This window comes from Elephas maximus, chromosome 6, assembly GCF_024166365.1.
Source record: "Elephas maximus indicus isolate mEleMax1 chromosome 6, mEleMax1 primary haplotype, whole genome shotgun sequence".
Classification (NCBI taxonomy): domain Eukaryota; kingdom Metazoa; phylum Chordata; class Mammalia; order Proboscidea; family Elephantidae; genus Elephas; species Elephas maximus.
The window spans coordinates 139783529-139811434 of NC_064824.1; the positions used below are offsets into that span (position 1 = coordinate 139783529).

The window sequence follows — 27906 nt, forward strand, 5'->3', positions numbered from 1 at the left end:
ATCTTCTGTTCGGTTCTTTTACTTCATCATTTCTTCCTTTGGCTTAGTTGCTCAACGTTTGAGAGCAAGTTTCAGGGTCTCTTCTGACATCCATTTTGGCCTTTTCTTTCTTTCCTATCTTTTTAATGACCTTTTGCTTTCTTCATGTATGATGCCCTTGATGTCATTCCACAATTCGTCTGCTCTTTGGTCATTAGTGTTCAATGTGTCAGATCTATTCTTGAGATGGTCTCTAAACTCAGCTGGGATATACTCAAGGTAATACCTTTTCTCTGGTGGACTTGTTCTAGTTTTCTTCAGTTTCAACTTGAACTTGCATATGAACAATTGATGGTCTGTTCCACATGCGGCCCCTGGCCTTGTTCTGACTAACGATATTGAGCTTTTCCATCATCTCTTCCCACTTTTGTAGTCAATTTGATTCCTGTGTATTCCATCTGGTGAGGTCCCTGTGTATAGTTGCCATTTATGTTGGTGAAAAAAGATATTTGCAACAAAGAAGTCATTGGTCTTGCAAAATTCTATCATGCGACCTCTGGCATCGTTGCTATCACTAAAGCCATATTTTTCCAACTATGTTTCCTTCTTCTGTGTTTCCAACTTTCACATTCCAATCTCCAGTAATTATCAATACATCCAGATTGCATGTTCAATCATTTTCAGACTGCAGAAGTTGGTAAAAACTTCAATTTCTTCATCTTTGGCCTTAGCGGTTGGTGCGTGAATTTGAATAACAGTTGTATTAAGTGGTCTTCATTGTAGGCACGTGGATGTTCTCCTATCACTGACAGCATTGTACTTCAGGATAGATCTTGAAATGTTCTTTTTGACAATGAATGCAAAGCCATCTTCTTCAAGGTGTCATTCCCAGCAGGGTAGACTGTATGATTGTCCGATTCAAAATGGCTAATACCAGTCCATTTCAGCTCACTAATGCCTAGGATATTGATGTTTATGCGCACCATTTCATTTTTTATGGCTTCCAATTTTCCTAGATTCATACTTTGTAAATTCCATGTTCTGATTATTAATGGATGTTTGCAGCTGTTTCTTCTCATTTTGAGTCATGCCACATCAGCAAATGAAGGTCCTGAAAGCTTGACTCCACCCACCTCATTAAAGTTGACTCTACTTTGGGCAGGCAGCTCTTCCCCAGTTGTATTTTGAGTGCCTTCCAACCTGGGGGCCTCGTCTTCCAGCACTATATCAGACAATGTTCCACTGCTATTCATAAGGTTTTCACTGGCTAATGCTTTTCAGAAGTAGATTGCCGGGTCCTTCTTCCTTGTCTGTCCTTAGTCTGGAAGCTTAGCTGAAACCTGTCCATGATGGGTGACCCCGCTGATATTTGAATACCAGTGGCATAGCTTCCAGCATCACAGCAACATGCAAGCCCCCACAGTACAACAAACTTACAAACACATAGGAGGCTAGAAGTCCAAATTCAGGGCACCAGGTCTGGGGAAAATAGTTGTCTTGGCCTCGGGAACCCCGGGGTCCTCTGTTCCTTGAAGATCTCCGCGTGTCCTCCCTCATTGAATTTGTGCTAGCTCATTTCTGTGCTTAGTCTGGTTTTTCTACATCTTAGCCATGATTACTTCTAAGACACGCCCTGCACTGATGTGGCCTCGTTAACATAACAGAGAAAACCGTATTCCTGAATGGAATCACATCCACAGGTACAGGAGTTAGGACTCCAACTCACATTTTTAGAGGACACAATTCTATCTGTAATGCAACCCTTGGACCAAGTTGGTTATTTACATGGTGACTTACCACTCCTTCTGATGCCTTGAGATCCACTGGGAGGAGGGCCGACTTTTGCTCCTCTCAGCCTCTCCCCTGGCACACGGTTGCACACAACAGGCACTCTCTCGTGCACTTGCAGTGTGCCCAGAGCTGCACCAAGCCCTTCACAGGGGTTACTTCTTGCGTTGTGATTACATTTTACTGTCAGTAAGAGAAATGCTCCATTGGAAGAAAACTACATACTTAGGGCAAAGATGAATTTTATAAACTGTAGCAAATTTTATAAACTCTCCTTTGTCTGGGATGTTGATATAAAGAATTCAACTTGAGCACAAATGAGTAAGTGGTAAACTATTTTTCTGTTACGTTCCTAAAATAGATGGGTTGCTGGCTTTATCTTAGCCAGCACCCCTGAGCACTGTTACAGGCTAAGAGTAGAACTAGGCAAAGCCGAGGCCCCTCAGAATGTCCTCAATCGTCCAGTGCTGTGTTACCGTAGAGAAACTTCCAGTGATTTTCTCATGGAAATGTCTTCAGAGCGTTATTCAGCGTAACAAAAACTTGACGACATGTTTGTGCTATTTAAAAATTGGCAAATCAAGGAAACAGCGCTTTTAAAAGCCACAGCCAAAAATACAGCCAGCTCCTTCCTGTGACAAGGGAACAGATCTGAAACATCTGTGCTAACTTTCTGTTGTGGACGATTGGGGTTGAGTGATTGACAGGGATGATGTTTTACTCATAAATACAGTGATTTCTCAAAAGGAAAACCTGCCTTAGCTAGCTGCTATGTGTAAATAGTGGATTTCAGACTCACTGTGACTTCATACTCAAAATGCCCACTAGATGTACTGATGTGTGCAAACCGTCAAGGACTGAGGAGAAGCCAGCCCACAACCAAGACCTCCTGCGCAGTACCTAATGGGAAATGGCGTGAAAATCCAAATGCGGCCCAGAGTACACTGGCTCTGCCCTTTGGGTCACAGATGATCAAAGAGCACAAAATATAGAAAAGGGTGCATGCAGCAAGGATCAGGGAAAGAAAGATAAAAGGAAATGGGCTTGATGATTCCTTTCCTAAATGGGACAATAGCCAGCCTGGAATTGTGGGTGAGACACCTCCTTCTCTTTATGTCCTGATGATAGCTGTGGTCCTTCTGCAGAAATGCAGTGTGACCAATGGCAGGTGTGGAGATAGCTGTCCCAGAGGAAGAGTGTCAACTATGCTAAACCCCAAATATCCCCTCATATCGTCATTTCATCCTGTTATTGTTGTTGTTAGGTGCTGCCGAGTCAGTTCCAACTCATAGCGACACCATGTACAACAGAACAAAACACTCCCCAGTCCCGCGCCATCCTTATGATCATTGTTATGCTTGAGCCCATTGTTGCAGCCACTGTGTCAATCCACTTTCTTGAGGGTCTTGCTCTTTTTTGCTGGCCCTCTACTTTACCAAGCGTGATGTCCTTCTCCAGGAACTGGACCCTTCTGAAAATATGTCCAAAATATGTGTGATGAAGTCTCGCCATCCTTGTTTCCAAGGAACATTCTGGCTGTATGTCCTCTAAGACACATTTGTTCTTTCTTTTGGGAGTCCATGGTATATTCAACTTAGGCAGCCCCTAAGTCATGGTCCTCCCAAAAGTTATTACATGAAAACCATGAATTTAGTTTGATGTCAAATGCCCTCTTCAGTTGCCTGCTTGTGTTCTTATTTGTATATATACATAAACATAGATAGAGACAGAGATATAGCATATATATATATATATATATACAGACAGAGACAGCCATCTATATCTATCTATATACAATAATCCTCAACAAAATAGTAGCAAATGAAGTTGAGCAATATATAAAAAGGTGATACACTATGACCAAGTGGGGTTCATTTCAGAAATGCAAGGTTGGTTTACACTTATACATAAATATGCAGGCAGTCCCTGGGTTATGAATGCCCAACCCGTAGTTACAAATCAACCCCCGTGAAGCCTATTGTTCTTAGTTACCTCGTGCTACTGTAACACAACACCACAAGGGGGGTGGTTTTTAAGAACAGAAATTTATTTTCTCAAAGTCCTAGAGGTTGAAAGTCCAGATCAGTGTCTCTGCCATATTGACTTCTTTCTTGTCAGTAGCCCTGAGTGTTCCTTGGTTCCTTAACCAGTACCCCACTAATTAATTATTGTAGGTTTATAGTAAGGAGCCCCAATAACAAAATGGTTAAGTACTGATCTGCTAACAGAAAGGTCAGCAGTTCGAACCCACTAGCCATTCTATGGGAGGAAAGACTTGGCACTCTGTTCCTGTAAGGATTCCCAAGCCCAAAAAACCCATTGCTACTGAGTCAGTTCCAACTTGTAGTGACCCTATAGGACATAGTGGAACTGCCCCCATAGGGTTTCTAAGGCTGTAAATCTTTATGGGAACAGATCACCAGGCCTTCTCCCATGGAGTTGCTGGTGGGTTCGAACAGCCAAACTCTGAGTTAGCAGCTGGACACTTAACCACTGTACCACCAGGGCTCCTTCCAACCAGGAAACTCTATGGAGGGAAGATCTATTCTGTCCTACAGGGTCTCTACGAGTCCAAATCAACTCAGCGGCATACAGCAACAAGCTTTATAGTAAGTCTTACAATCAGATACCGTAAAATCTCCAACTTTGTTCTTCTTTTTCAGATTGGTTTACTTAGGCTTGGTCCTTTCCATATAAACTGCTGAATCAGTCCTGGTTTCTCCAACAAAGTCCCAGGATTTGGACCGGAATTGCTTTGCCTCTATACACCAATTTCAGGAGAAGTGACATCTTCACATTATTGAGGGTTTAATATAGAATGTCATAGATCACTTTATTTAGGTCTTCTTATCTATCTGCAACCTTCTATGCTTTTCAGGGTGAGAATTATCCCTAATAGTTTATATTTTTTAATAGTATTGTAAGTAGTAGCTTTAGAATTTTTATTTTTCAATTGCTTGTTAGTAGTGTTATAGAATACAACTGAGTTTTTGAATATCGACTTTGTATACTGCGTCTTTGATCAATTCACTTACTAGTTCCATTAGATTGGTTTCCTAGATTCCTTATAATTTTTTCGACATCATAATTATGACATCCGTAGATAGGGGTAGTTTTACTAATTCCATTCCAAATTTTATGTCTTTTATTTCCTTTTCTTGTTTGATTGCACTGACTAAAACTTCTGGTACAATATTGAGTAGATGCAGCAAGGGTAGGTACCTTTGCCTTGCTCCCAGTCTTTGAAGGAAGCCATCCCATATGTGATCCTTAAATATAATGCTAGCTATAGGTTTTTGATAGATGCCCTTAATCAGATCAAGAAAGTCCTCTCTAGTTCTAGTTTGCTGAAAGTTTTCTTTTTTAAAATCTTGAATGGGTATATTGAATTTTGTCAAAGGCTGTTTATGCATCTCTTCAGATGATCCTTTTTTTTCTTTTATTCTGATGATGCTTGAATTATACTGACAGACTTTCTCGTGTTAAACCAACCTTACATTTCTGAAATGAACCCCACTTGGTCATAATGTATCATCTTTTTATATATTGCTCAACTTTATTTGCTATTATTTTGTTGAGGATTGTTGTATATAGACCGATGCAGATAGCTATCTCTGCGTGTATGTATATATATCTGTATCTCTATCTATATGGATGTATACAGGCGGTCCCTGGGTTATGAACGCCCGACCCATAGTTACAAATCAACCCCTGTAAAGCCTATTGTATTAAAAATTTGGGATACATACAATGGTTCATCATAACAAATGGGTGCTACTTTGTGATGCACATCAAAACATTATTACTGTATTATTATTGGAAGCTGTTTTCGTGTATCTGGGAGTGTTTCTTTAATGCTTTTTATGCATAGGAAGGTATGCTATATATTACTTACTAAGACGAACATTTGGCTGACCTTAGATATGAACCATACCTAACTGTTCCAACTTATGTACAAATTCAACTTAAAGATTAGAAACGGGACTCATTCATAATCCAGGGACTGCCTGTATATATATTCATGAGGTATATTGGTCTGGAATTTTTTTTTCTTATAATATCCTTATTAGCTTTATGTCAGTGTTTTACTGGTCTCATAAGGCAATTTGGTAATTGTTCTCTCCTGTATTTGAAAGGATGTATCTAAGATGCCATTTAAAAAAAACCTTTGCCATCAAGTCGGTTCTGACTCATAGCAACCCTATAGGACAGAGTAGAACTGCCCCCTCTGGTTTCCAAGGAGAGATTGGTGGATTCAAACTGCCAGCTTTTTGGTTAGCAGTCGAGTTCTTAACCACTGCACCACCAGGGCTCCAAGATGGATATCATTTCATCTTTAATTGTGTGATAGAATTCACCAATGAAGCCATCTGAGCCTGGAGTTTTCCCTATAGGGTTTTTCAATAGTAAATTCAATTTCTTTGAGAGATACGAGACTACTCAAATTTTCTGTCTGTTCTTCTACATTGGCAAGTTGTATTTTTCAAGGAATTAGTCCATTTTCATCTATGTTGAAAAATAAAGTTGTTCCTAATATTCCCTTATTATCCTTTCAGTGTCTGTAGGTTCTGTAGTGATGTCCCTCTTTCATTCCTGATATTTAATCCTGCTCATACATCGGAATATGCTGGAAATTATTTCATGAAAGAGGGCCTTACCGCCAAGCCCTGGGAATATCTCATGTATTATGGCGACATGGCATCTGACCACTTAAAGTGAGTTCCTATAGTAAATGTTAATAATGAACATGTTCTTATTTTTAGTTTAAAATATCTATTAATAGAAGATCTAGCGTTTTCTTCCTGTACCCCAGTGGACTATCTTGTGCAATCCACTTTGCAGACAGCTAGTCCAGGAGGCTGCAGGTAATCCATGAGTAAGGTGAGGAAGTGAACCAGGTACGGACCGTGGTGGTGTCAGCAAAAATTCGGAAGGGAGATAGAAATGAAGGAAAAGCTTAATTTTGGCATCTGACTGGATTTAGAGGAGAAAGAAGGTAGATGAATCCAAAGTTTTATCTCCAAGAGATGCAAAAAAGTAGCTAGAAATGGTGGCATCCTGGAAAGGAAAGGACTAGATTACGAAATCGGGTTGGGGTGGGAGGTGGGTCCGATTTTCTGTTTTGGATCTGTTGCATATGAAGTACTGAAAGAGGCAACTGAAAATGGCCAGCAGACCATAGACAGCAAACCATTAACCTCTCAAGCATCTTATAGATGCCTCAAGCATCATAACGAACTCAGCCAGGTCCCTGGGCATGACTCCGGCTCCAAGCTCTATGCAGTGAGTAGCTCTCTGTCTCCTGACTTTCAAACCATCCCTGTGGGGGCTGTAGTGCTCCCCAGCCTCTCTCCATCTGTAATCCAAAATGAGGTCTTTCCACCCTCTGTTAATTGAATTATAGGGACTAGGAAGAGGCAAGCCTGGAATACCAGTGAAAGAGATGTGGGGTAAACCGCCTGGATGACTCTCTCAGTGGACCCAGAGCAAGTCATCCCCAGGGTCCACGGGAATGACCTGCAGAGGGTGTTATGTCTGAGAAGCTAAGAGTCATCATGCAGACTGATGACCCCTCTTTGGATGTTCGTTAACTTCTCTCCCCAGCTCATCAAGCTCCTGCACAAAGGGAGCATTGGGCCAGGGATGGAAGCTCCATGTGGGTTCAACAGCGTGTGTGCCTCCTCACCAAGGCTCTTGGCTACCTCCACTTTCTGACGGACCCTTCCTTAAGTTGACACCTATATTTTTCTGAAGGGCTTGGTACCAGACTTGGAGATGGCCCCGTGATGTACATCTGTGACGTATCTTCTCTATCTCCTGGTCTTTAGTAGGTAGTATAATTGTCTGGGGTTCAGGTGGGAAGGGGAACAGGGAAAGGACTACATGGCAGGAGTTTAGGTAGTGCTGGTGACCCAAGAGCTTTGGGGTACCATCTTCTAGTTAGAAACAGGGGCATGCACAGCCAGGCAGGAATGACTTCTTTTTCCCCCAGAATTCAGTCCAAGCTTCCCCCTCCCCTCTCCCACCTCCGCCCTTCCACCCTTCCTTGCCGGGAACCAGCCACACTGAGATTCCCCCCAAATCCCAAACATACCAGCCACTTTCCCGACCCTGCTTTTGCCTGCACCTTTCTTCCTCTGATTGAGTGCAGCCAGCTAACAGTTACTCAGCATCTACCTAGGACACAAGGGCTCTGCAAACCTTATCTAATTCTCCAATTTATTTTTAAATCCACCTTCAGGGTGAGGAACTAAGCTTCAGAGAGCTTAGGTGAATTCATCCTTTTCAGCAAGTGTTTATTGAGAGTAATTGATGTGTCAGTTCCCGGGAAGCTGGGGACACAGAAGGGAAGTGACAAGTCTCGGCTTTCAGGGAGAAACACGTGGCGGGGCGGGGGGGAGGACAGGTATGTAAAGACAATAAGTGCTTAAGTCAGCACGATAATTCGGACGCAATCACTCTGCAGGCTGGCCAAGGGCACACAGCTGGGCCATGGCAGGGCCTGCTGGATCTGAACGCCCCGTGGGCCTGTCTCACACTCTCATTGGTGACAGCCTCTGACCCTGATAACCCGGGCGCGGGTCTGAACGCACTTCCGGTCGCCCACCCCTTTGCGCAAGCCCCTTCAGCAACCCAAGCCCCTGGGAGCCTTCCAGCTGCGCCCCGCGGGGGTTGGGCTCGGCAGGTGTCCACAGCGAGGGTCTTTCTGCCTTTACCTGCCGACCTGAGAGTCCCCGCAGGCCTCCACTGACCTCCAGGGCCTCCGCAGGGCCCGCGCCCCCCTCTTCTCGGTCCCCAGCATCTCTGAGCCCCAGAGCTTCCACTCTCCCCATGCCCTCGTCGTCCTGGCGCCCCCAGCCTCCAGGCGTCTCCAGAGGCCAGCCTTCCAGGCTCTCTCCATGGTCCCGGCCCCTGGTGTCCCAGGGCCCACGGCCCCCGCCATCCCGTGTCCGAGTTTACATCATCTCCTCGCCCCCTGGGCCCGGTGCCCCCGCGTCCCCCCAGATCCCCGCCTCCCCGCCATCCCTGCGCTCCGTAATCCCGGTCCCTCTGAACCCCTGCTACCCCTGCGCCCTGGGAGCCCCCGCTGTCCTCGCACCCTCAGCCTCCAGGCGTACCCCCAAGTCCCGTCTTCTCCCCGGGCCGCGCCGTCCCCGCGTCTCCGTTGTCCCCACGCCCCCCTGGTGTCCCCGAGTCCTCTGGATCCCGGCTTCCCCGCCATCCTTGCGCCCTGGACCCCAGGCACCTTCCCCACCGGCGTCCCTGAGCCCCTAGTCTCCAAGCGTGCCCCCAGGCCCCGTCGCTCCTGAGTCTCCGTTGTCCCCGCGCTCCCCGGTGTCTCCAAGTCCCTGGCGTTCCTCCGACCCCGGCTTCCCCACCATCGTTGCGCCCAGGAACCCTGGCCCCATAGCGTCCCCGCGCCCTGGCCGTCTCCGCCGTCCTGGCACTCCCCGGCCCCCTACGGCCCCCCGGCCCCGGGTCCCCCAGCCCCTCAGCCCCTCAGCCCCCCGGCCCGCCGGCGTCCCCGCGCCCGCTGACGCCATGACGCCGCGGCGGAGGGTGGGGCGAGGCGAGGCCGGGCCGGAGCTGGGCGGCGGGGCCGCGGCAGTGCGGCGACGCGGCCGATGGACATGGGCACCCAGGGCTCGGGCCGCAAGCGGCTCCCCAACCGGGAGCGGCTGTCGGCCGAAGACGACGCCCTGAACCAGATCGCGCGCGAGGTGAGCCCGGGGCGCGCGAAGCCGGTCCGGCCCGTTATGTGCCCGGCGGCACCCGGGGTTCGGCAACCGGCAGGCGCGGGTTCGCCCGCGTGTCCACTGTCTGTCCATCCGCCCGGCGGTGCGGGCAGGGGCGAAGGCCTGGAGCGTTGGGCGCGGCTCGCGGTCTCGCCCGTCCTCGGCCCAGGGACCGGCCGGCGACACTACCCCCGCCCCGCCCTCGTCGGCCGCCGCCCCCCCGCAGCGAGCCGGACGGGGACACTACAGACGGCCCAGGGTGGGCTGGCCCTGGAGGTGGGGGCCAGTGTCCCCACTTTGTGGTGCCGCATCGTGGCGGTGGGGGGCAGGATGGTAGGCCCGGCCCTGAGGCCGTGGGCGCTCCCTGGGACCACATGGCCCTGCCGAAATTGCCCAGGGACTGTGGGGACTGTTCTCCTAGATCGTGACTGGAGGCGCAGCTTGAGGATGAACGTGGGGGTCACTGTCTTGGGCGTCACAGTGTGTCTTGTTTCTGGACTGAAGATGAAATCGATCGGGGCACACTGACGGGTCCCCCAGAGTTTCCCGGGCAGAGTTTGTTATAAGGATCCCATTGGTGATGAACGTCGGTGTGCTCTGTGCGTCCACAGGGCTGGAGAAGTGGCTTTTTCCTCCCACGTGGATCCCACATTGAGGTTGAATGAGTTAAGTGACATCGGAAAGATGTTCAGCAGATTGGTGACAGCAGCTTCAAGGAGGGGAGTGATTGGTGCCACTGGGTGGAAAGGAGGCTTAATTTTTCAGGTGGACCCTCTTGTACCTTTGAATTGTGTACCATGTGTATAAATGACCAATTTAAAAAAATTGACTAAGAGGAATGTGTACACCAAGGCAGTGGGACCCTCCTCCTAGTGTCTGGAAATTCTGTGTAGGAGCACCATTCTCACACGGAGAAGCTTCCAAGTATTAGGAGTGTCTGCTTACGGAGCCCTGGCGGTGCAGCGGTCAAGTGCTTGGCTCCTAATGGAAAGGCTGGGTGAGAACCCACCCAGCAGCTCTGCGGGAAAAAGACCTGGCAATTGCTCCCATAAAGATTACAGCCTAGAAAACCCTATGAGGCAGCTCTACTCTTCCACAGGAGGGTCATAATGAGTCAAAATCAACTCCACGGTACTAACAACAGCAGTATCTCTGGTTCCATCAGTCGGTCTTTGTTGGGGCCTCCTTTATAATGGCGAGCCCGGGGACATAGTGGTTAAAAGCTCAGCCGCTAACCAGAAAGGTGGGCCGTTGGAATCCACCAGCCACTCCTTGGAAGCCTTATGGGGCAGTTCTACTCTGTCCTATAGGGTCATTATGAATCCAAATCAATGGCAACAGGTAATGGGCACTCTGTAATGGAGTCCCTGGGTGATGCAAGTGGCCAACACAGTCGCTGCTTACCCGAAGGTTGGAGGTTGGAGTTCATCCAGGAGCACCTCAGAAGAAAGGGCTGGCAATCTACCTCTGAAAAATCAGCCATTGCACCCCTGTGGAGCACAGCTCTTCCCCGACATGTGGGGTTGCCATGAGTCTGAATCAGCTGCAGCTGGTTTAGTTTCCGGTTTTTCACTCTTTTAACAGGTCTTGGGTATTTTTGCTGGTAAGTACCGAACTTTGCTTTCACGGACACAAGGCAGTCAATCGATATTTGTTGACTACTGAATGAGTAAAGACTTTCATTTCTCTTTGTATGGGAAGGAAAATGGCTTTGCAGGTAAACTCCTGTTCATCCCTTAAAGCCTGCTGACTCGCCCCCGCAGAACTCTCCTGGCCTCCACTCAGCTCCGCCAGCTCTCGCTCTCTGCACCCTGCGTGGTGGTCACCCTGCCTCATCCTTCTTTGTCTACCTGTAGAAGGTGATGCCCTGACAGGTGGGTCTCACTCAGTTTTGTGCCCCCAGGGCTCAACACCTAGCCTGGCAGGTAGTGGGTGCTCGGAAGTGTCTGTTACATTAACTGATAGACAAAGGAAGTACGAGGCCCTTAAGCACCTTTGGCTAAGTATACCAGTTGTCATCGACTCACTGGTCTGACTTGGTAAGCCCCGTGTTTCAGAGCAGGCTGCACACAGGGGTTTCAGTGACTGTGACCTTTCGAAAGTAGATCTCCAGGCCTTTCTTCTGAGGTGCCTCTAGGTGGACTTGAACCTCCAGCCTTTAAGTTAGTAGCTGAGCTCTCAGCTATTTTTGTCACTCAGGGACTCCTAAAACCAGGTGCCATCAAGTCGACTCCGACTCATGGTGACCCTGCTGTGTGTCAGTGTAGAACTGTGCTCCATAGGGTTCTCACTGGCCGGTTACTCAGAAGTAGATCACCAGCCCTTTTTTCCGATTGGCTAAATATAGACCTTTGCTCAACATAGTAGTTTGAATACCATCCTCTCTGCCTGTGAAGACTGTCATTTATGTATGGCCCTCAGACCACACAAGTGCTTCCCGGGAGGCCAGAGGTAGCTGACGAATCCTGGGCCTTGGCTTCAGGTCACTCTACCAGACAAGGAATGAGAAGAATGAGTTCCCTGAGTCTGCCTCTTCTCATCTGCTGCCTTGGATAAAAATAGACGGGAACTAAGTGCTCAGGAATTCTCCCGGGCTGACAGCCTCCAGGTCCTGCTCAGCTGGACCTGTCTTGCCTCCCACCCAGGAGATGTGGGTTGTCGGTACAAAGATAGACCGTGGAGTCAGACCTGCGGGTCGGAACTGCACGGGTCCTCACCAGCTGTGTGATCCTAGGAAAGGGAGTTACTCAGCCCCATCCGAGCCTTCCTTTTCTCGCCTCTAAGACGGGCATGAATAAATCCCTGTTGGCTGTCAGGATTAAACATGAGTAGCATACATGAGGAGCCCTGGTGGCCCAGTGGTTAAGAGCTCACCTTCAAACCAAAAGGTCAGCAGTTGAAATCTACCATCCACTCCTTGGAAACACGATGGGGCAGTTCTACTCTGTCCTACAGGGTTGCTATGAGTTAGAATCGACTCTATGGCAGTGGGTTTGGTTTTGGGTTTTGGAGCATACATGAAGTACATAATTAGGCACTCGGTAAATATAAGATCTACCCACACACACATCCTTCCAGTCAAAGCCAACCATAGATCCAGCGGCTACAAGTACTGAGTGGATTGTGTTTACAAGATATAATCATAATCTTATTTTATTGGAGGGAGCATGTGCACCGTTTTATGTTTTTCTCTAAACTGAATTATATTTCCCAACCATGAACATTACAATCACCAATCAAATGGCAGATAACTATTCATCATTGAGTTCTTGGAGTCTTTATAAAGATTAACAAATGCTTTTATAAATCAGTTCAGTACTTTCCTGTTCACTCATTGATTCAACAGGTACATGTTGTGATGTTCAGGTCACCGGTGTGGGAAGACTGGGAAGTCAGGGAAGAACCTGACCTTGGATCTGCCTTGAGGCGTTCAGTCACAGAGAGGAAATGGCCTGTAGGTAAATTATCGTAATTGAAGACAGGAAGTGATGAGATACAAAAATGGCCTGGGTAGAGGGCCCTGAAAGGCCCCTGGTGGTACAGTGGTTAAGTGTTCACCTGCTAACCCAAAGGCTGGCAGTGCGAACCCACCAGCTGTTCCACAGGAGAAAAATGTGGCAGTCTACTTCCATAAAGATTGATGTCCGTTAGGTGCCAGGAGTCAGCTCTGACTGATAGTGACCCTACATACCACAGAGCAAAACACTGTCTGGTCCTGCACCGTCCTCACAATCGTTGTTATGCTTGAGTCCCCAACCTGAGGGCTCATCTTCTGGCACTATATCAGACAGAGTTCCACTGCTATTCATAAGGTTTTCACTGGCTAATTCTTTTCAGAAGTAGACCGCTAGGTCCTTCTTCCTAGTCTGTCTTAGTCTGCAAGCTCAGCTGAAACCTGTCCACCATGGGTGACCCTGCTGGGATTTCAGTACCAGTGGCACAGCTTCCAGCATCACAGCAACATGCAAGCCCCCACAGTAGGACAAAGTGACAGATGTGCAGAGGTAAAGATTACAGCGTTGGAAACCTTATGGGTATTGGAAACCCTAGTGTGTCCTATAGGGTCACTGTGAGTCGTAATCGACTTGACAGCAATGGGGTAGTTGGCCCTAAAGGTTTGGAAATGAGAGTTGCCACTAGCTGGTGGGACTAGGAATGGTGGTCAGAGATGGTGTGTTCATCTCCTGGGGCCACCGTAACAAAGCACCACCAACGGCGTGGCTTGAAGCAAGAGAAATGTGTTCACTCACAGCTTTGGAGCCCAGAAGCCAGGGTGTCTACAGGGCCGTCTCCCTCCGAAGGCTTTAGAGGAGGGTCCTTCCTTATCCCCTCCACCTTCTGGCAGCCCCAGGTCTTCCCTCTGCATCTCTTGTCTCTGTCTTGTCTCCTCTTTCATCAGGACACCTGTCATGTTGGATCAGGACCCCCTTGCTCAGGTATGACCTCATGTTAACTAATCACATCTGCCAAGACTGCTCCAGACAAGGTCCCCTCACAGGCACTGGGGGTTAGGACTTGAACATATCTTTTTTGGGGACACAAATCAACCCACAACAGACAGGTTCTTGTAGGAAGTGGCCCTTGGAAATGAGAATTGCCACTAGCTGAAACTGCTCTTGAAGGATGGATCACTCAGGATGACTTGGTCGGCAGTGACAGAAACCCTGACCCAACTGGCTTCAACAAGAGGGAATAAACTGCCTGGAGTACGAAGCCTGAGGTGGGGAGGCTCCCGGTCAGCTCACCCTCGGTTCCGGCTCCTTTTCCTCACAGCCACACCACAGGCACCTCTGCTGTGCCGTGCTCTGTGGGGTGGCTGCATCCCAGGCTTACCTGCGTTGCAGAGACAAGCTGGCCACAGCATTCCTGGCCTGTCTCTCCTGGTGGCTGTCTCCCGAGAGCGCAGAGCTGCCTTCCTGACAACTGCCATGTGTCCCCCTGGCCCTCCTGAGCCGAGCTCTGGGACCAGGACATTGGGTGGGGCAGGAGCAGTGAGTCTGCCTTTTGACTAACCGGGTCTGTCCTGGAATGGGGGAGGCAGCCTCCCCTGGAGCCCATGGGGAGGTATGGGGACCACAGTGAGAACTGGGCACTGTTAAGAAACAGGAAGAGGTGGAGTGGACCCTGTCAGGCATCTATCATATGAACTTCAAAGGGTGGTGGAGAATTCTAGGCTGAGGTAATCAGGAGGTCTGAACCTCGGGCAGGGTAAGTTCAGGGCCCAGTTCCACTGGAGCCTAGGAAGAATGTGGGGAGAGCCGGGACAGTGACGGAGAGGTGTGCAGGGGCCCTTGGGCCAGCCAGGCTCTACCTTCTGAGGGGCTTGGGCTTTCTTCAAGGTCCCTGGGTGGCACCAGCAGTCTGCAGTTGGCCACTAACCTAAAGATTGGCAGCTCAAACCCTCCCGGTCCACAGAAGAAGGGCCTGGCGGTCTGCTTCCCTAAAGATCACAGCCAAGAAAACCCTGCGGAGCAGTTCTACTCTGTAACAAGTGGGGTCTCCATGAGTCAGAACTGACTCCCGGCGGTGGATTTGGTGTGGGTTTGGACTTCCGTGGGCTGGAGTAGGAAGCAGCAAAGAGAAAACATTTGCAGTGATACATTTGTGTTTGTGGAGTTACGTTAGGGTTTAAACTCTAGGCAGCTGATAGTAAGTGGAGTTGTAAGATGCCGCGGACGCATTGGTGCAAGCTGATGGTGCTTCACTGTGTTGTCTGAGGTGGCGTTCAGACAAGATCCTGTCAGGAAAGACGCCCAGCAAGCAATTCTGGAAACTCGCCGTCGCTGAAGGCCAAGCAGGGCTTCTCACATCTGGGGAGAGGGGTGTTAAAAATGGAAAAATGTTTCCCTGCTACCTTGTTTAACACCCTGTGAGTCATTTTTGGTAGCATCCCAAATTTCTCCTTCAGCTTGCTTCCATGGGAAGAAGATGACATTGCTCTCACCATGCCCGAAGCAGTCTGGAGGACGCCTCTTAAATACGAGCATCTTTCCAGAAACAAGGATGTAATACCTGAAAGCCGCGTTGGGGACTAGCTTGTGGACCCTTTGAAGTAAAAAATAGAAAAAACAAGCCAGTTGCTGCTAGCCTTTTGGTTAGCAGCCGAGTGCATGAACCGTTAGCACCAGGGAGGGACTCCTGGTCCCCAGAAATTTGGTTCAGCTTGGAACCTTCACCTCGCCCTCCCCTGGCACTAAGCTGGCTCCTCTGGGACTGCAAACCAGGCAGTGGTCCAAGCCGGTGCCCTGTGCTGGCCTGGGTCTCAGCCCTGCGGCCTCAGATGACATGGTGGTGGGTCACGAGTTCACCTCGATGTGCTACTTCTTGTTACACTTCACGGGAGCCCTCACCTTCACGCTTTCTTCCCTGTGACTTTCCGAGGCTGGCCAGAGGATATAGCCAAGTGGACAGTGGTGGCATGGTGTCATCCAGGGTTCCCAGTGGTTTGCAGTCAAGGTCAGTGCCATGACCTTCCTCCCAAGACAGTCTGCTGTGACCCGGGGGACAGGCGAGGGTATCAAACATCCCGAAGGGCCCAGGACCACTCAGCGTGAAGAACTGCCTCACCGTCTAACCAGGCCCTCCCTTAGCCAATCTCCTACCATACACACGCACACACGCACGCACACGCGCGCGCACACACACGTCTTGGCATATCATCTCCAAAGCATTAGAAATGCAGCAGGACCAGCGTTCCAGACGGGGGATGCAAACACTGCCGCCTGTGACTCTGGGCTGTTTACATGATTCCCGACAAGAACCTTCTGGTTGGAGACAGACTCAGAAAACTTAGCTCTGGACAACCCACTGGTCTCTGGTGGCCAGTGGGCCCCACCCCACAGCTATTTCTATCAGAGAACCGGCTGATTCATGGCCTTAGCGGTTAGGGTTGTGACGTGTGTGGATGGCAGAGCTGTGTGAAGTGCTGCACTGTAGTGGAAATCAGGGGCCTGGTTCCAGGTGTACCTGTCACCAGTGTGCCTTGCTGGAGTACGGGAGAGGAAAGGGGAGAGTGGGAGCATGGGTTTCTTGTATGACCTACAGCGTGCCAGGGACTCTTCGGAGCTTTGCTTCCATAATGATAATTGTAAATTCAAGCAAAGATTTTACAGTGCCTCTGCTTGCCATGGGAGTCCCTGGGTGGTGCAAAGGGTCAACACACTTGGCTGCTAACTGAGGGGTTGGAAGTTCGAGTCCACCCAGAGGTGCCTCAGACGAAAGGCCTGGTGATGTACGTCCACAAAATCAGCCATTGGAAGCCCTGTAGGGCCCAGTCCTATTCTGACACACATGGGGTCACCGTGAGCTGGGAGGACACGATGGCAGCTCGCTATCTGCCGTGGAGAAATGGGCTCGGAGATGCGAGGCGACCTCCCCAAGGTCATCTAGGAATTAATTGGGGCCAGTTCATCATCCGGCGTGTTTCTTGGATCAGTTTCTCGGCTCCACCCAAAGCCTGATTCCAGGCGGTGTCCTCCCGTCAGGCCGACTTCCTTCCCAGCCCCGGGACTGTTGTCCCCAGCTGATCTCTGAGTCATCAGGCGAATGCCTTCTGGGAGAGAGTCCCGTATTCTGCTCAGCCTTATGGTTCCAACTCTTCTTTTAAAAATCAATTTGTATTTAAAGTTATATATATGTGTGCCACCACTCGTCTGTCAGTTTGTCATATTGTGGTGGCTAGTATGTTGTTCTGTCAAGGGTTTCATTGTATTTGGATCCACAATCGGCATCCATGGAAGCAGCACTCAAGAAATCAAACGATGTATTGCACGGGGGCACATCTGCTGCAGAAGACCTCTTTAAAGTGTTGAAAAGCAAAGATGTCACCTTGAGGACTAAGGTGCACCTGACCCAAGCCATGATATTTTCAATGGCCTCATATACAAGCAAAAGCTGGACAATGAATAAGGAAGACCAAAGTAGACTTGATGCCTTTGAGTTTGGTGTTGGTGAAGAGTATCGCATATACTATGAATTCCAGAAGGAGGAACAAGTCTGTCTTAGAAGAAGTACAGCCAGAGTGCTCCTTAGGAGGGAGGATGGTGACACTGCCTCTTGTTTACTTTGGACATGTTATCAGGAAGGACCAGTTACTCGAGAAGGATATCATGCTTAGTAAAGTAGAGGGTCAGCAAAAAAGAAGAAGACCCTCAATGAGATGGATTGACACAGTGGATGCAACAATGGGCTCAAACATAGCAACAATTGTGAGGATGGGGCAGGACCAGGTGGTGTTTCATTCCGTTGTACTTGGGGTTACTCTGAGTCAGAACTGACTCGACAGCATCTAACAACAACAACAACAGCATGTATGTGTGTGTAAAACCCCATTGCCATCGAGTCGATTCTGACTCTCAGTGACCTTATAAGACAGAGTGGAACTGCCCCATAGGGTTTCCAAGGAGCATCTGCTGGATTCAGACTGCGTGTGTATATATGTATGTGTGTATATTTTTTTTTTTTACCCTCACCTCATATTCTCAGACTGTTCTCAACTAAGCAACTGGCTGACCCTTTTAAAATATGTCAGGCCACGTCACTTCTCTGATTAAAACTCCCCAGTGGCTTCTCATGTCACTCAGAAGAATCCAAGTCATTAAATGACCTAAAAAAAAGACCTACAAGACCCTAAATGGCCTGGTAATTATCTCTGTGTTTACAAATAACATAAATAGGCATTATTTATTATCAATTTTAATACTATCAATTGGCAAGTTACTTAACCACTTTGTGCCTCAGTTCCCCCATATGTAAGATGGGAAAAATTTAAGAGTACACATCTCACAAGGTGAGGGTAGAATGAGATATTTTATGAAAAGACCTCAGAACAATGACTGGCAAGAGTAAATGCTCGGTAAATGCTGGTGATGATGACGATGTTGCTGACTATGTAAATAGTGTTGATTGCAGAGCCAAGTAGTGTACTATAACATTTCTTTCCTTGTACAACTTTTTCCTTTTTGTGAAGTTAATCATTTCTTGTTGTATGTCTGTTTGCAGTTGCTGGACAGAGCTCTCACCAATTTTCACAAACTTTTCAACAGAACTCCTCAAAATATGATTTTCTGTATGATCGAACAAATCTGATCATCTATCAGTTCCATTTTATTCTCCCCTGAAATCTCCCTTCTGGAGACCTTTGTCCTCTAGATCTCATCTGCCCTGAGTGATCTCAAGGTTTGCTGCAGCTTCCATTCCTTTGCCACCATTCTGAGAATTCTTCTTGCCCCTTTTTTGTGTTGGGTGCCCATTTTCTGGATTTCGTATTGTCTTTTTTCTTGGATTACTATCTCATTTTGCTGAAACACATCCTTCAGTAGCTTTCTGAGAAAGAATACATTTTCTGAGAGTTTGCATGTCTGAAAACGTTTTTGTCTTGCACTCACACTCAATTGATAGTTTGGCTGGGTATAGAGTTCTATGTTAAAAATAATTTTTCCCACGGATGAAGATTTCTATGTCTTATGAGATTATTTTCAGAATATATTGTTAACTGAAAAAAGCAGTGTGCAGAAAGTGAATATAATATGCTGTCCACTGTGAGAAAAAGGATGTGATTTGCATAAAGAAACACAGGCAGAATCCACAGTAAAAAGTGTTTGAAGATGTGAGTGGAAGCAGGCGTATCAAGTATAACTTTTCATGTTCTTTTGATATTTGAACCATGTGACTATTATCTATTCAATAAAATAAACTAAGAATTATTTTATTTATTTACTTTTTTAATCTATCATATCCTTTTTTACTGTGCTTTAGGTGAAAGTTTACACCTTAAGTTAATTTCTCACACAAAAATTTATAAACATACTGTTATGTGACACTAGTTGCAGTCCCTGTAATGTGACAGCACACTCCCCCTTTCCATGCCATGTTTCCCGTGTCCATCTAACCAGCTTCTGTCCCTTTCTGCCTTCTCATCCTGCCTCCGGACAGGAGCCGCCCATTTGGTCTCATGTACCTGCTTGAATTTAGAAACACGCTCTGCATGCACGTTATTTTATGTTTTATAGTCCAGTCTAATCTTTGTCTGAAGAGTGGGCTTTGGGAATGGTTTTAGTTCTAGGTTAACAGAGCGTCCGGGGCCATGGCTTCAAGGGTTCCTCCAGTCCCAGACCAGTAAGTCTGCTCTTTTTATGTGAACTTGAGTTCTGCTCCACACTTTTCTCCTGCTCTGTCGGGGAACTCTCGGTTGTATTTCGTGTCAGGGCCGTCATTGTGGTAGCCGGACACCGTCTAGTTCTTCTGGTCTCAGGCTGCTGGAGTCTCTGGTTAAAATAAACTAATAAATATTTTAAAAGTAAAATAAAAACATTTTTTAATCAAAAATTTGAATGCATTTTTTTCCATTTTATTCTAGATTTTGGATTGCTTTGAGAAGTTTAATAATGGTATTTTAAACATCTTGTAGAATATTTGCTTTTACTGTCTAGAAGCTTTTAAGATGTTTACTTTATCCTCAGTGTTCTGGTTTGTTTTTGTTTTTGTTTTTCAGCATTCATTTAATCTAGAAACTTGTATCCTAAAGTTCTGAGAAACTTTCTTAATTTTTTTCCCCTCCCCACCATTTTCTCTGTTCTCTGAGGAACTCCTGTTGTTTGGAAAGTATCTCCTTTTTGCTCTTATTTTGTAACTTTTTGTCTTTTGGTGATACTTCATGGGAGAGTACTCTACTGTCTCTTCCACCTTTTCTGCCTTTAATTTCTAAGAGTGTTTTGGTGGCTGTTCTCTGCTCCTTTTTCATAGCATCCCTTTTTTTTTTATTTTATTTATTTTGTTATTGTCGTAGAGAATATACATAGCAAAACATACATCAGCTCAGCAGTTTCCACATGTACAATTCAGTGGCACTGACTACGTTCTTCGAGTTGTATAACTGTTCTCACCTTCCTTTTCTGAGTTGTTCCCATTAACGCAAAATCACCGCCCCCTAAGGTTTCTATCTAATCTTTCAAGTTGCTCTTGTCATTTTTGATCCCATACATTGTTTTTGTTAGGTGCCATCAAGTCTGTTCTGACTCATAGTGACCCTATGTACAGCAGAACCAAACACTGCCGGGTCCTGTGCCATCCTCACAGTCATCGCTATGTTTGAACCCACTGTTGTAGCCACTGCGTCAGTCCATCTCGTCGAGGGTCTTCCTCTCTTTTGCTGACCCTCTGCTTTAGCAAACGTGCCGTCCTTCTGCAGGAACTGGTCCATGCTGATAACATGTCCAAAGTATGGGAGACAAAGTCTCGCCATCCTCGCTTCTAATGAGCATTCTGGCTGTACTTCTTCCAAGACGGATTTGTTCGCTCTTCTGGCAGTCCGTGGTATATCTAGTATTCTTTGCCAATACCATAGTCAGAGGCATCAATTCTGCTTTGGTCTTCCTTATTCAATGTCCAGATTTCACATGCATATGAGGCAATTGAAGATACTATGGCTTGGGTCAGGCACACCTTAGTCCTCAAGGTGACATCTTTGATTTTTAACACTTTAAAGAGGACTTTGTTTGTTTGTTTTTTAATGTGTCTTTTGATTTTTTTGACTCCTGCTTCCATGAGTGTTGACTATGAATCCAAGTAAAATGAAATCCTTGACAATTTCAATCTTTTTTCCATTTATCAGGATATTCCTTATTGGCCCAGTTGTGAGGATTTTTGTTTTGTTTATGTTGAGATGTAATCCATACTGAAGGGTGTACTCTTTGATCTTCATCAGTATGTACTTCAGGTCCTCTTCGATTTCAGCAAGCAAGGTTGTCATTAAGGTTTTTTGTTTTTTCCTGAAGTTTTCTTTGTACCCTGAATTTTGGTCTCTTTATTTCCAAATCTTTTTGCCCTTTGTGTGTTTTGTTCGCTGATTTCATCCTGGAGTCTTTCAGCAGATGTTTGTTGATCCTTGGCTGTCCGTTCATATTTGAGAGTAAGGCACCGAAAAGCTGTGAGAACGGTTTGAGCCATCCCCCATCTGTCAGTGGAGGCTTGTGTGATGCTGAACAAGTTTTGGCAGAGCTTCCAGACTAAGACGGAATAGGAAGAAAGGCCTGGCAATATACTTTTGAAAATCAGCCAGTGAAAACCCTGTGGGTCACAACAATCCTATCCTTTTGTACAGGGGTTTGTCGTGAGTAGGGGGCCGACTCAACAGCAGCTGTAAAAATGGCATGGTGGCGTCCGACCTCCTTGCCTAACTTTACGAGGTGGGAGGAGAATCAAGGTCAGCATCAGACCGAAGCTGAGTCCTGTGAGGTGGAAGTCAGACACAGCTACTCTCTCCAACCTTTTACCAATTCTGACACCAGCCATCCCTCCCACGGCACTCTCTACTTCTCTGCTAGGTTCAATAATTCATTGCAGTGGCCACACAGAGCTCACAGACCATACCCATGATTACGGGGTTTGTAAGGAAAGTAACAGTTACAGTGCAGGATCAATATCAACTTAGAATGCAGTTCTTCTGTCAGTCCAGCTGCTTCTTGGCTGAGTCCATAGGCAGACCTCTCTCTCGGCTCTCGGCCCCTCGGCCACTTCGCCTCTGCCCTGCTCAAGCAAGTGTTACAAAGCTCTTTACCTCTGCCAATAAGTGGCCAGTGGCACCCCACTCTGCCAGTAAGCCTCCTGCCCGAAGACAATCAACTCTTTGCTCCGTGGGCCGGGAAGGCTACTGTGCCTTTTCACGCCAGTCTCCTGGTGCTGCCTCTGCCATTTCTCTGCTGCTGGGCTCTGCCATGCTTGCTGCTGCTTCTTGCTATCTCTTGCCTTCTCCAGTGTTATTACAGCTCTCTCTGTCTCCTGGGTCTAAGAGGTTCTCAGTACAGGGACCCCCGGTCCAAGGACATGCTCCACTCCTGGCCTTTCTTCTTTATGGTAGTGAGGTTCCCCTCTCACTGCCTAGGATTGCTCTTTTTAAATCTAAAATTTTGGCAAAACTGACCAATCCCGTACAAGGGTTCCATGTTCCTTATTTGCATAGTCCCACCCCCACAAGGACTCCGTGCATCTTACTTGCATTATTAGCAGGCTGTCCAAGCCCCTTGGTGGGTTTGCAAAGTCCCACCCAGTCATTTTGTGGGAGTCACAAGACCATGGCTACAAGGGCCATATAAAGTAATTCATTACACTGCAGCAGCTAACAGCAACAACAACAACAACAGGAATCAGTGCGGAGGTGTTCACATGTCTCGGAAAGAGCAATCTTGGGATGAAGCTTTGCGGGCTCAGAGGAAACTGGGAATCAGTTGTGAAGTGGGTTATGCATCGCAGCACTCCAGCGGTGTGCTTGAGTTGATGCCCAAACCAAAGAACCAAACCCACTGCTGTCGAGTTGATTCCGACTCATGGTGACCCAACAGGACAGAGTAGAGCTGCCCCATAGAGTTTCCAAGGAGCACCTGGCAGATTCGAACTGCTGACCTCTTGGTTAGCAGCTGTAGCACTTAACCACTATGCCACCAGGGTTGATGCCAGAGCTGGTAAAAAAGGGGCGATGGGATGAACCTTGATTGCATGTGCAACGGGGACCCATAGCTGCCTCTGTGGAAGATAAACTGGAGGGAGGCTTGTAGTTGTCAGCTGCCATCGAGTCCATTCCAACTCGTGGTGACCCCGTGTACAACAGAATGAACTGTTCCTCAGTCCTGCACCATCTCCACCATCGTTGATATGCTCAAATCCATCATTGCTGCCACTGTGTATTCTGAGTGTTTTCCACCTTAGGGGGCCCATCTTCCAGCACTGTATCTGGCAGTGTTCTGTTGTGACCCACAGGGATTTCTTCACTGGCTAATTTTCAGAAGTAGATTGCCAGACCTTTCTTCCTAGTCTGTCTTAATCTGGAAGTTCCACTGAAACCTGTCCACCATGGGTGACCCTGCTGGTATTTGACATACCTGTGGGTTAGCTTCCCTCATCATAGCAACACACAAGGCCCCACAGTGCAACACTGTGGAGCTGAGGCCTCCTTCCTCCCTGTCTGAGGTGCTGTTGTCCTGTCTGTGTCTGGTGTGTGGAGACAAGCCTGGCCGGTGTCAAGCCCGACACCCCGGCTGGGCCACGCCCCCCATGATACAGGAAATAGTTCTGCACGTGGTGCCGCAGAAACGTTGTTCTCTCCAGGGGAAGGCACCACTCAGGGGCGCTGCAGGAATAACGCAGTCAGGCCAGCGGCGTTCACACAGCCACCACCGTTAGAGCTGCTGAGAGTCACTATGCCTGCGGTTAAGCAGTGTGGGGTTGGCCTTCTGAGAGCAGTGGCTATCAGGCACCACGTTGCCCATGGCCGCTGCCTGGTGCCCACTGCCTCTTACGCGGAGGACTTAGGGAGAGGGAGTGAGTGCTGCCGGCGCCGACATGGACACTGAGCTGAACATCGAGCTGGTGCTCTCACTTGTGACTGGTCATCCCCCAAGTAACCCTGCGTGTGGACATCTCCACCAAGGTGCCCGCCGGCTGGGAGAGGCGGAACACTGGCCGGGAGAAGGACCAGGCTGCTGGGTGGCCGAGCCTGAAATGCTGTGTCTGTCCAACTCCGGAGTCCCAGATTCCAGACAAGGACCAGTGAGGCCAAACAGTCAAGGGCAGGGGGCACAGCCACACACTGTTCAGTGGGAGCCAGAAGGGCACGGGGCCTTCCTGCTCCTCTCCCATCTTCACTGAAATCTTTTTATTCTACAAAGTTGCCTGGCAGAAATCAGTGTTGTGAGCCCCCGTCTCATATCCAAGGGTAGCTTTCACTCTCTGTTACTTACAAAAGGGCATTACTGAGTCAAGCCTTTTGTCAAGGGGCAAAGGAAGGTGCTGGACTCTTACGTCTTCATTTGGACTTTGCCATAAATGGCATCTGTGGCTGCTTCTCTCTCTTTGGCTCTGGCCCTCCTCTTGCATTTTGTGCGTGCTCATTGTGCAGGTGCAAACGTTTGCGCTCGACCGCTAACCTAAAGGTTGTGGTTTGAACCTGCCCAGCGGCACTGTGGAGGAAAGGCCTGGCAATCTGCTTTGGTAAAGATCATAGCCAAGAAAACCCTGTGGAGCAATCCTACTCTGCACGGGATTAACTCAATAGCAGTGGGTTTGGTTGTAATTTTTTAGTCGTTCAAAACCTACTTGTCCCTCATGGGGCGGAGTCATCAGCTAGCTCCAGTCAGCCTATCAGCTGACCTAGAAGTTTCTGGTTACTCAGATATGGAGGGTTATAGGAGCTTCTTTGAAGTGGTAGCAGTTAAGTTGTTAAACCAACTTTGAGAAATCAGAGCCCCCTAGGTAGAATTGTTGAGGGGACTGATTTTAGCTTAGATCAGTGGTTCTCAAAGTGTGGTCTCCAGACAGTGCTATCTACACCACCAGGCAACTCCTTAGACCTGGCTGGTTCCCAGCCGGGTGGGGTGGCGGTCCTACTGCGTCAGTGCTCTGGCGTAGGACCCAGCCATCTGGGCCTCCCCAAACCCTCCGGGGATGCAGACGCAGCTTGGGTGAACTGATGCCCTTGAGGACCTGATCATGGAGGTGGCGGACGGCCCTTTTCACTAATAATCCCTATTGGGATAGTCTGTGTTGAATGTTTTAGGTCCACCTCACACTGGCCAGGACAGCTAGCGACTGTACCCCTGTCTAGTCATAGGACATAGAGTGGAGAGTGAAAGCCAGGAACGATAAACCCTTTTCCATTCACACCTGTAATTGTCCCCTTGTTCCCATGCACCACTTTTGTGACTTTTTCCACCTCGTGTTCCTCCATTTACTTCTTTTATGATGTTTGCACTTGGAAAAAATCCTTTGAATGGTCCCGGGATGGAGCTCTGACTTTGTTGGACACCATCCTCGCGATCAGGTTGCTTCGCCCGCTGCCAGAGCCATGAGGTCGCATCCCCTAAAAAGACAGGCACCGCGTCCAGGAAAGCTCAGCTCCGTTTGGTGGCACTCTACCAGGGCTGAGCGACTTGGACAGTGTGTGCAGAACATTCTCCCGTGTGGCTTTCCTTCTGGGGCATGGGGTTTGGACCAGAGGAATTTAGGTGTATTAAAATACCCTGCCAGGTACAATAAATAGCTGCCTTTGGCTGACCTTAGCCTCATGGAGGTGCCATGGCTCTACAAAGGCTGTGCACACCCATGCTGTGGCTAGCTCCGTGGTGTCAGCCCCGTACTCATGGCAACCCCATGCACAATGGAATGAAACGCGGTCCGGTCCTGCACCAGCCCTGTGATTGGTCCAAAGGTGTTGGCAAGACCTGGAGTCCTGGCCAGCGTCCCAGCAAGTAGGAGAAACAGTAAAGGCCACAGAGCTGGGCTGAGAAGTGGCTGCGGCAGGTGCCCCTGCAATTTGGTGTGCTCTCTTCTCAACTTCCCCCCAGAACCAGCAGCGGCCGGAAGCAGCATTTCTCCATGTCCCAGTTTAAATCCCACGCAGCCAAAGAAAGCTGCCCTCGCTGTCCTTACACAAGCGGAGACAAGATACACTCAAGAAGATAATTCTGTGAATTCCTCTGGTTTTTCATTTTTGCTGGAAAAAAAAAAAAACCGCTTTGTCATTGAGTCATGACCCTAAGTGTGTCAGAGTAGAACTGAGCTCTGTAGGGTTTTCAATTGGTGAGTTTTTGGGGGTAGATTGCCAGGCCTTTCTTCTGAGGTACCTCTGGGTGGACTAGAATCTCTAACCTTTCAGTTAGTAGCCGAGTGCATTCACTTTTTGCACCCAGGGACTCCTAGTTACTATTAGTTCCATATTGAAAGTAAAGAAACTGAGTCGTTGAAAGAAGTAACTTGCCTTATTTACCTGTGGATGTTTTCCTTTATTTCTCACAGTTTAATGTAATGCTCAGGTCATAGAGGTTCCTGACAGTCCTGTCTTTCTTGTAAATTTTACCCAGTTTTCAGTATCACCAGGATCCCTTTTCCTTGGTTGACTTTTTTCACTCTGAGTGCTTCTTTCTTTGATGTTAATATTCAAAACCTTTCTATCAGTCAAGATAAGCTAGGTTATAATGCGGTAACAAATACCCCCAAAACCTCACAGGCCTGAAACAACAAAGTTTATCTCATGGCAGCAGGGCCTCTGCTCATCGTAGTCTCTCAGGGACCCAGCCAGAGAGAGCTTTTGTTCTCACATGTGTCCACCGTCCTTGCAGTGACGGGATGCCGTGATGGGCTGTTGCCTGGCTCCTGACACTTCTGCCCAGAGGTGACACACCATTTCAGGCCACACCTAACATCATGGGGTCAGAGAAGCACCATCCTGCTGTTGTCCCTGCAGAGGCAATCTGGAAATATTGGATGAACAGCTCTAACGAGGATCACATGAATATATACATATACATGTACATATGTGTATATACATGTATATGTATGAATATATGTACTGCAATGGGGTTGGGTTTTTTTTGTTGTTTTATATATATATGTATGTTGTTGTTAAGTGCCATCAAGTTGGTTCCAACTCATAGCGACCCCATAGGGCAGAGTAGAACTGCCCCATAGGGTTTCCAAGGAGCGGCTAGTGAATTCAAACTGCCAACCTTTTGGTTAGCAGCTGAGCTCTTAACTACTACACCACGAGGGCTCCATATATACATATTGTCTCAGTCATCTAGCGCTGCTATAACAGAAACACCACAAGTGGGTGGCTTTAACAAACAGAAATTTATTCTCTCACAATCAGGATGCCCGCTCCAGGGGAAGGCCTTCTCTCTCTGTTGGCTCTGGGGGAAGGTCCTTGTCATCAATCTTCCCCTGGTCTAGGAGCTTCTCCAAGCAGGAACCCCGGGCTTTCTTAGTGGTATGAGGTCCCCATGTCTCTCTGCTTGCTTCATTCTTTTATATCTCAAAAGGTGTTGACTTAAAACACAACCTGATCTTATAGATCGAGCCCTGCTTCATTAACAATCGTAGAGGTAGGATTTACAACACAAAGGATAGTCACATTGGATAACAAAATGGTGGACAATCACACAGTACTGGGAATCATGGGCTAGCCAAGTTGACACACTTTTTGAGGGGCACAAGTCAATCCATAACACATATATAAATATGCATATATATATATATACACATGTTGTTAGGTGCCGTCGAGTCGGTTCCCACTCATAGCGACCCTATGTACAACAGAACGAAACACTGCCTGGCCCTGCGCCATCCTCACAATTTTGTTGCTGTGCTTGAGCCCAGTGTTGCAGCCGCTGTGTCAATCCATCTCAAGGGTCTTCTTCTTTTTCACTGACCCTCTACTTTACCAAGCATGATGTCCTTCTCCAGGGACTGATCCCTCCTAATGATATGTCCAAAGTCTGTGAGAAGTCCGCCATCCTTGCTTCTAAGGAGCATTCTGGCGGTAATGCTTCCAAGACAGATTCGTTTGTTCTTCTGGCAGTCCATGGTATATTGTATTCTTCACCAACGCCGTAATTCAAAGGTGTCAATTCTTTTT

At 47.8% G+C, this 27906-nt stretch overlaps 2 protein-coding genes across 4 annotated transcripts in view; one reads left to right on the top strand and one right to left on the bottom strand.

Moving 5' to 3' along the window:
- The window catches only part of RAB17 (RAB17, member RAS oncogene family), a 108934-nt gene that overhangs the window by 36620 nt on the left and 44408 nt on the right, over positions 1 to 27906 (bottom strand). The gene's annotated exons all lie outside the window — the stretch shown is intronic.
- LRRFIP1 (LRR binding FLII interacting protein 1) overlaps positions 9343 to 27906 on the top strand; it is a 156807-nt gene continuing 138243 nt past the window's right edge. For all 3 annotated transcript variants that reach the window (XM_049888541.1, XM_049888542.1, XM_049888531.1), the window contains exon 1: positions 9343 to 9488. In XM_049888541.1, coding sequence (XP_049744498.1) covers positions 9393 to 9488 — 96 coding nt within the window. In that variant the 5' untranslated portion in view covers positions 9343 to 9392. The remainder of the gene's footprint in view (positions 9489 to 27906) is intronic.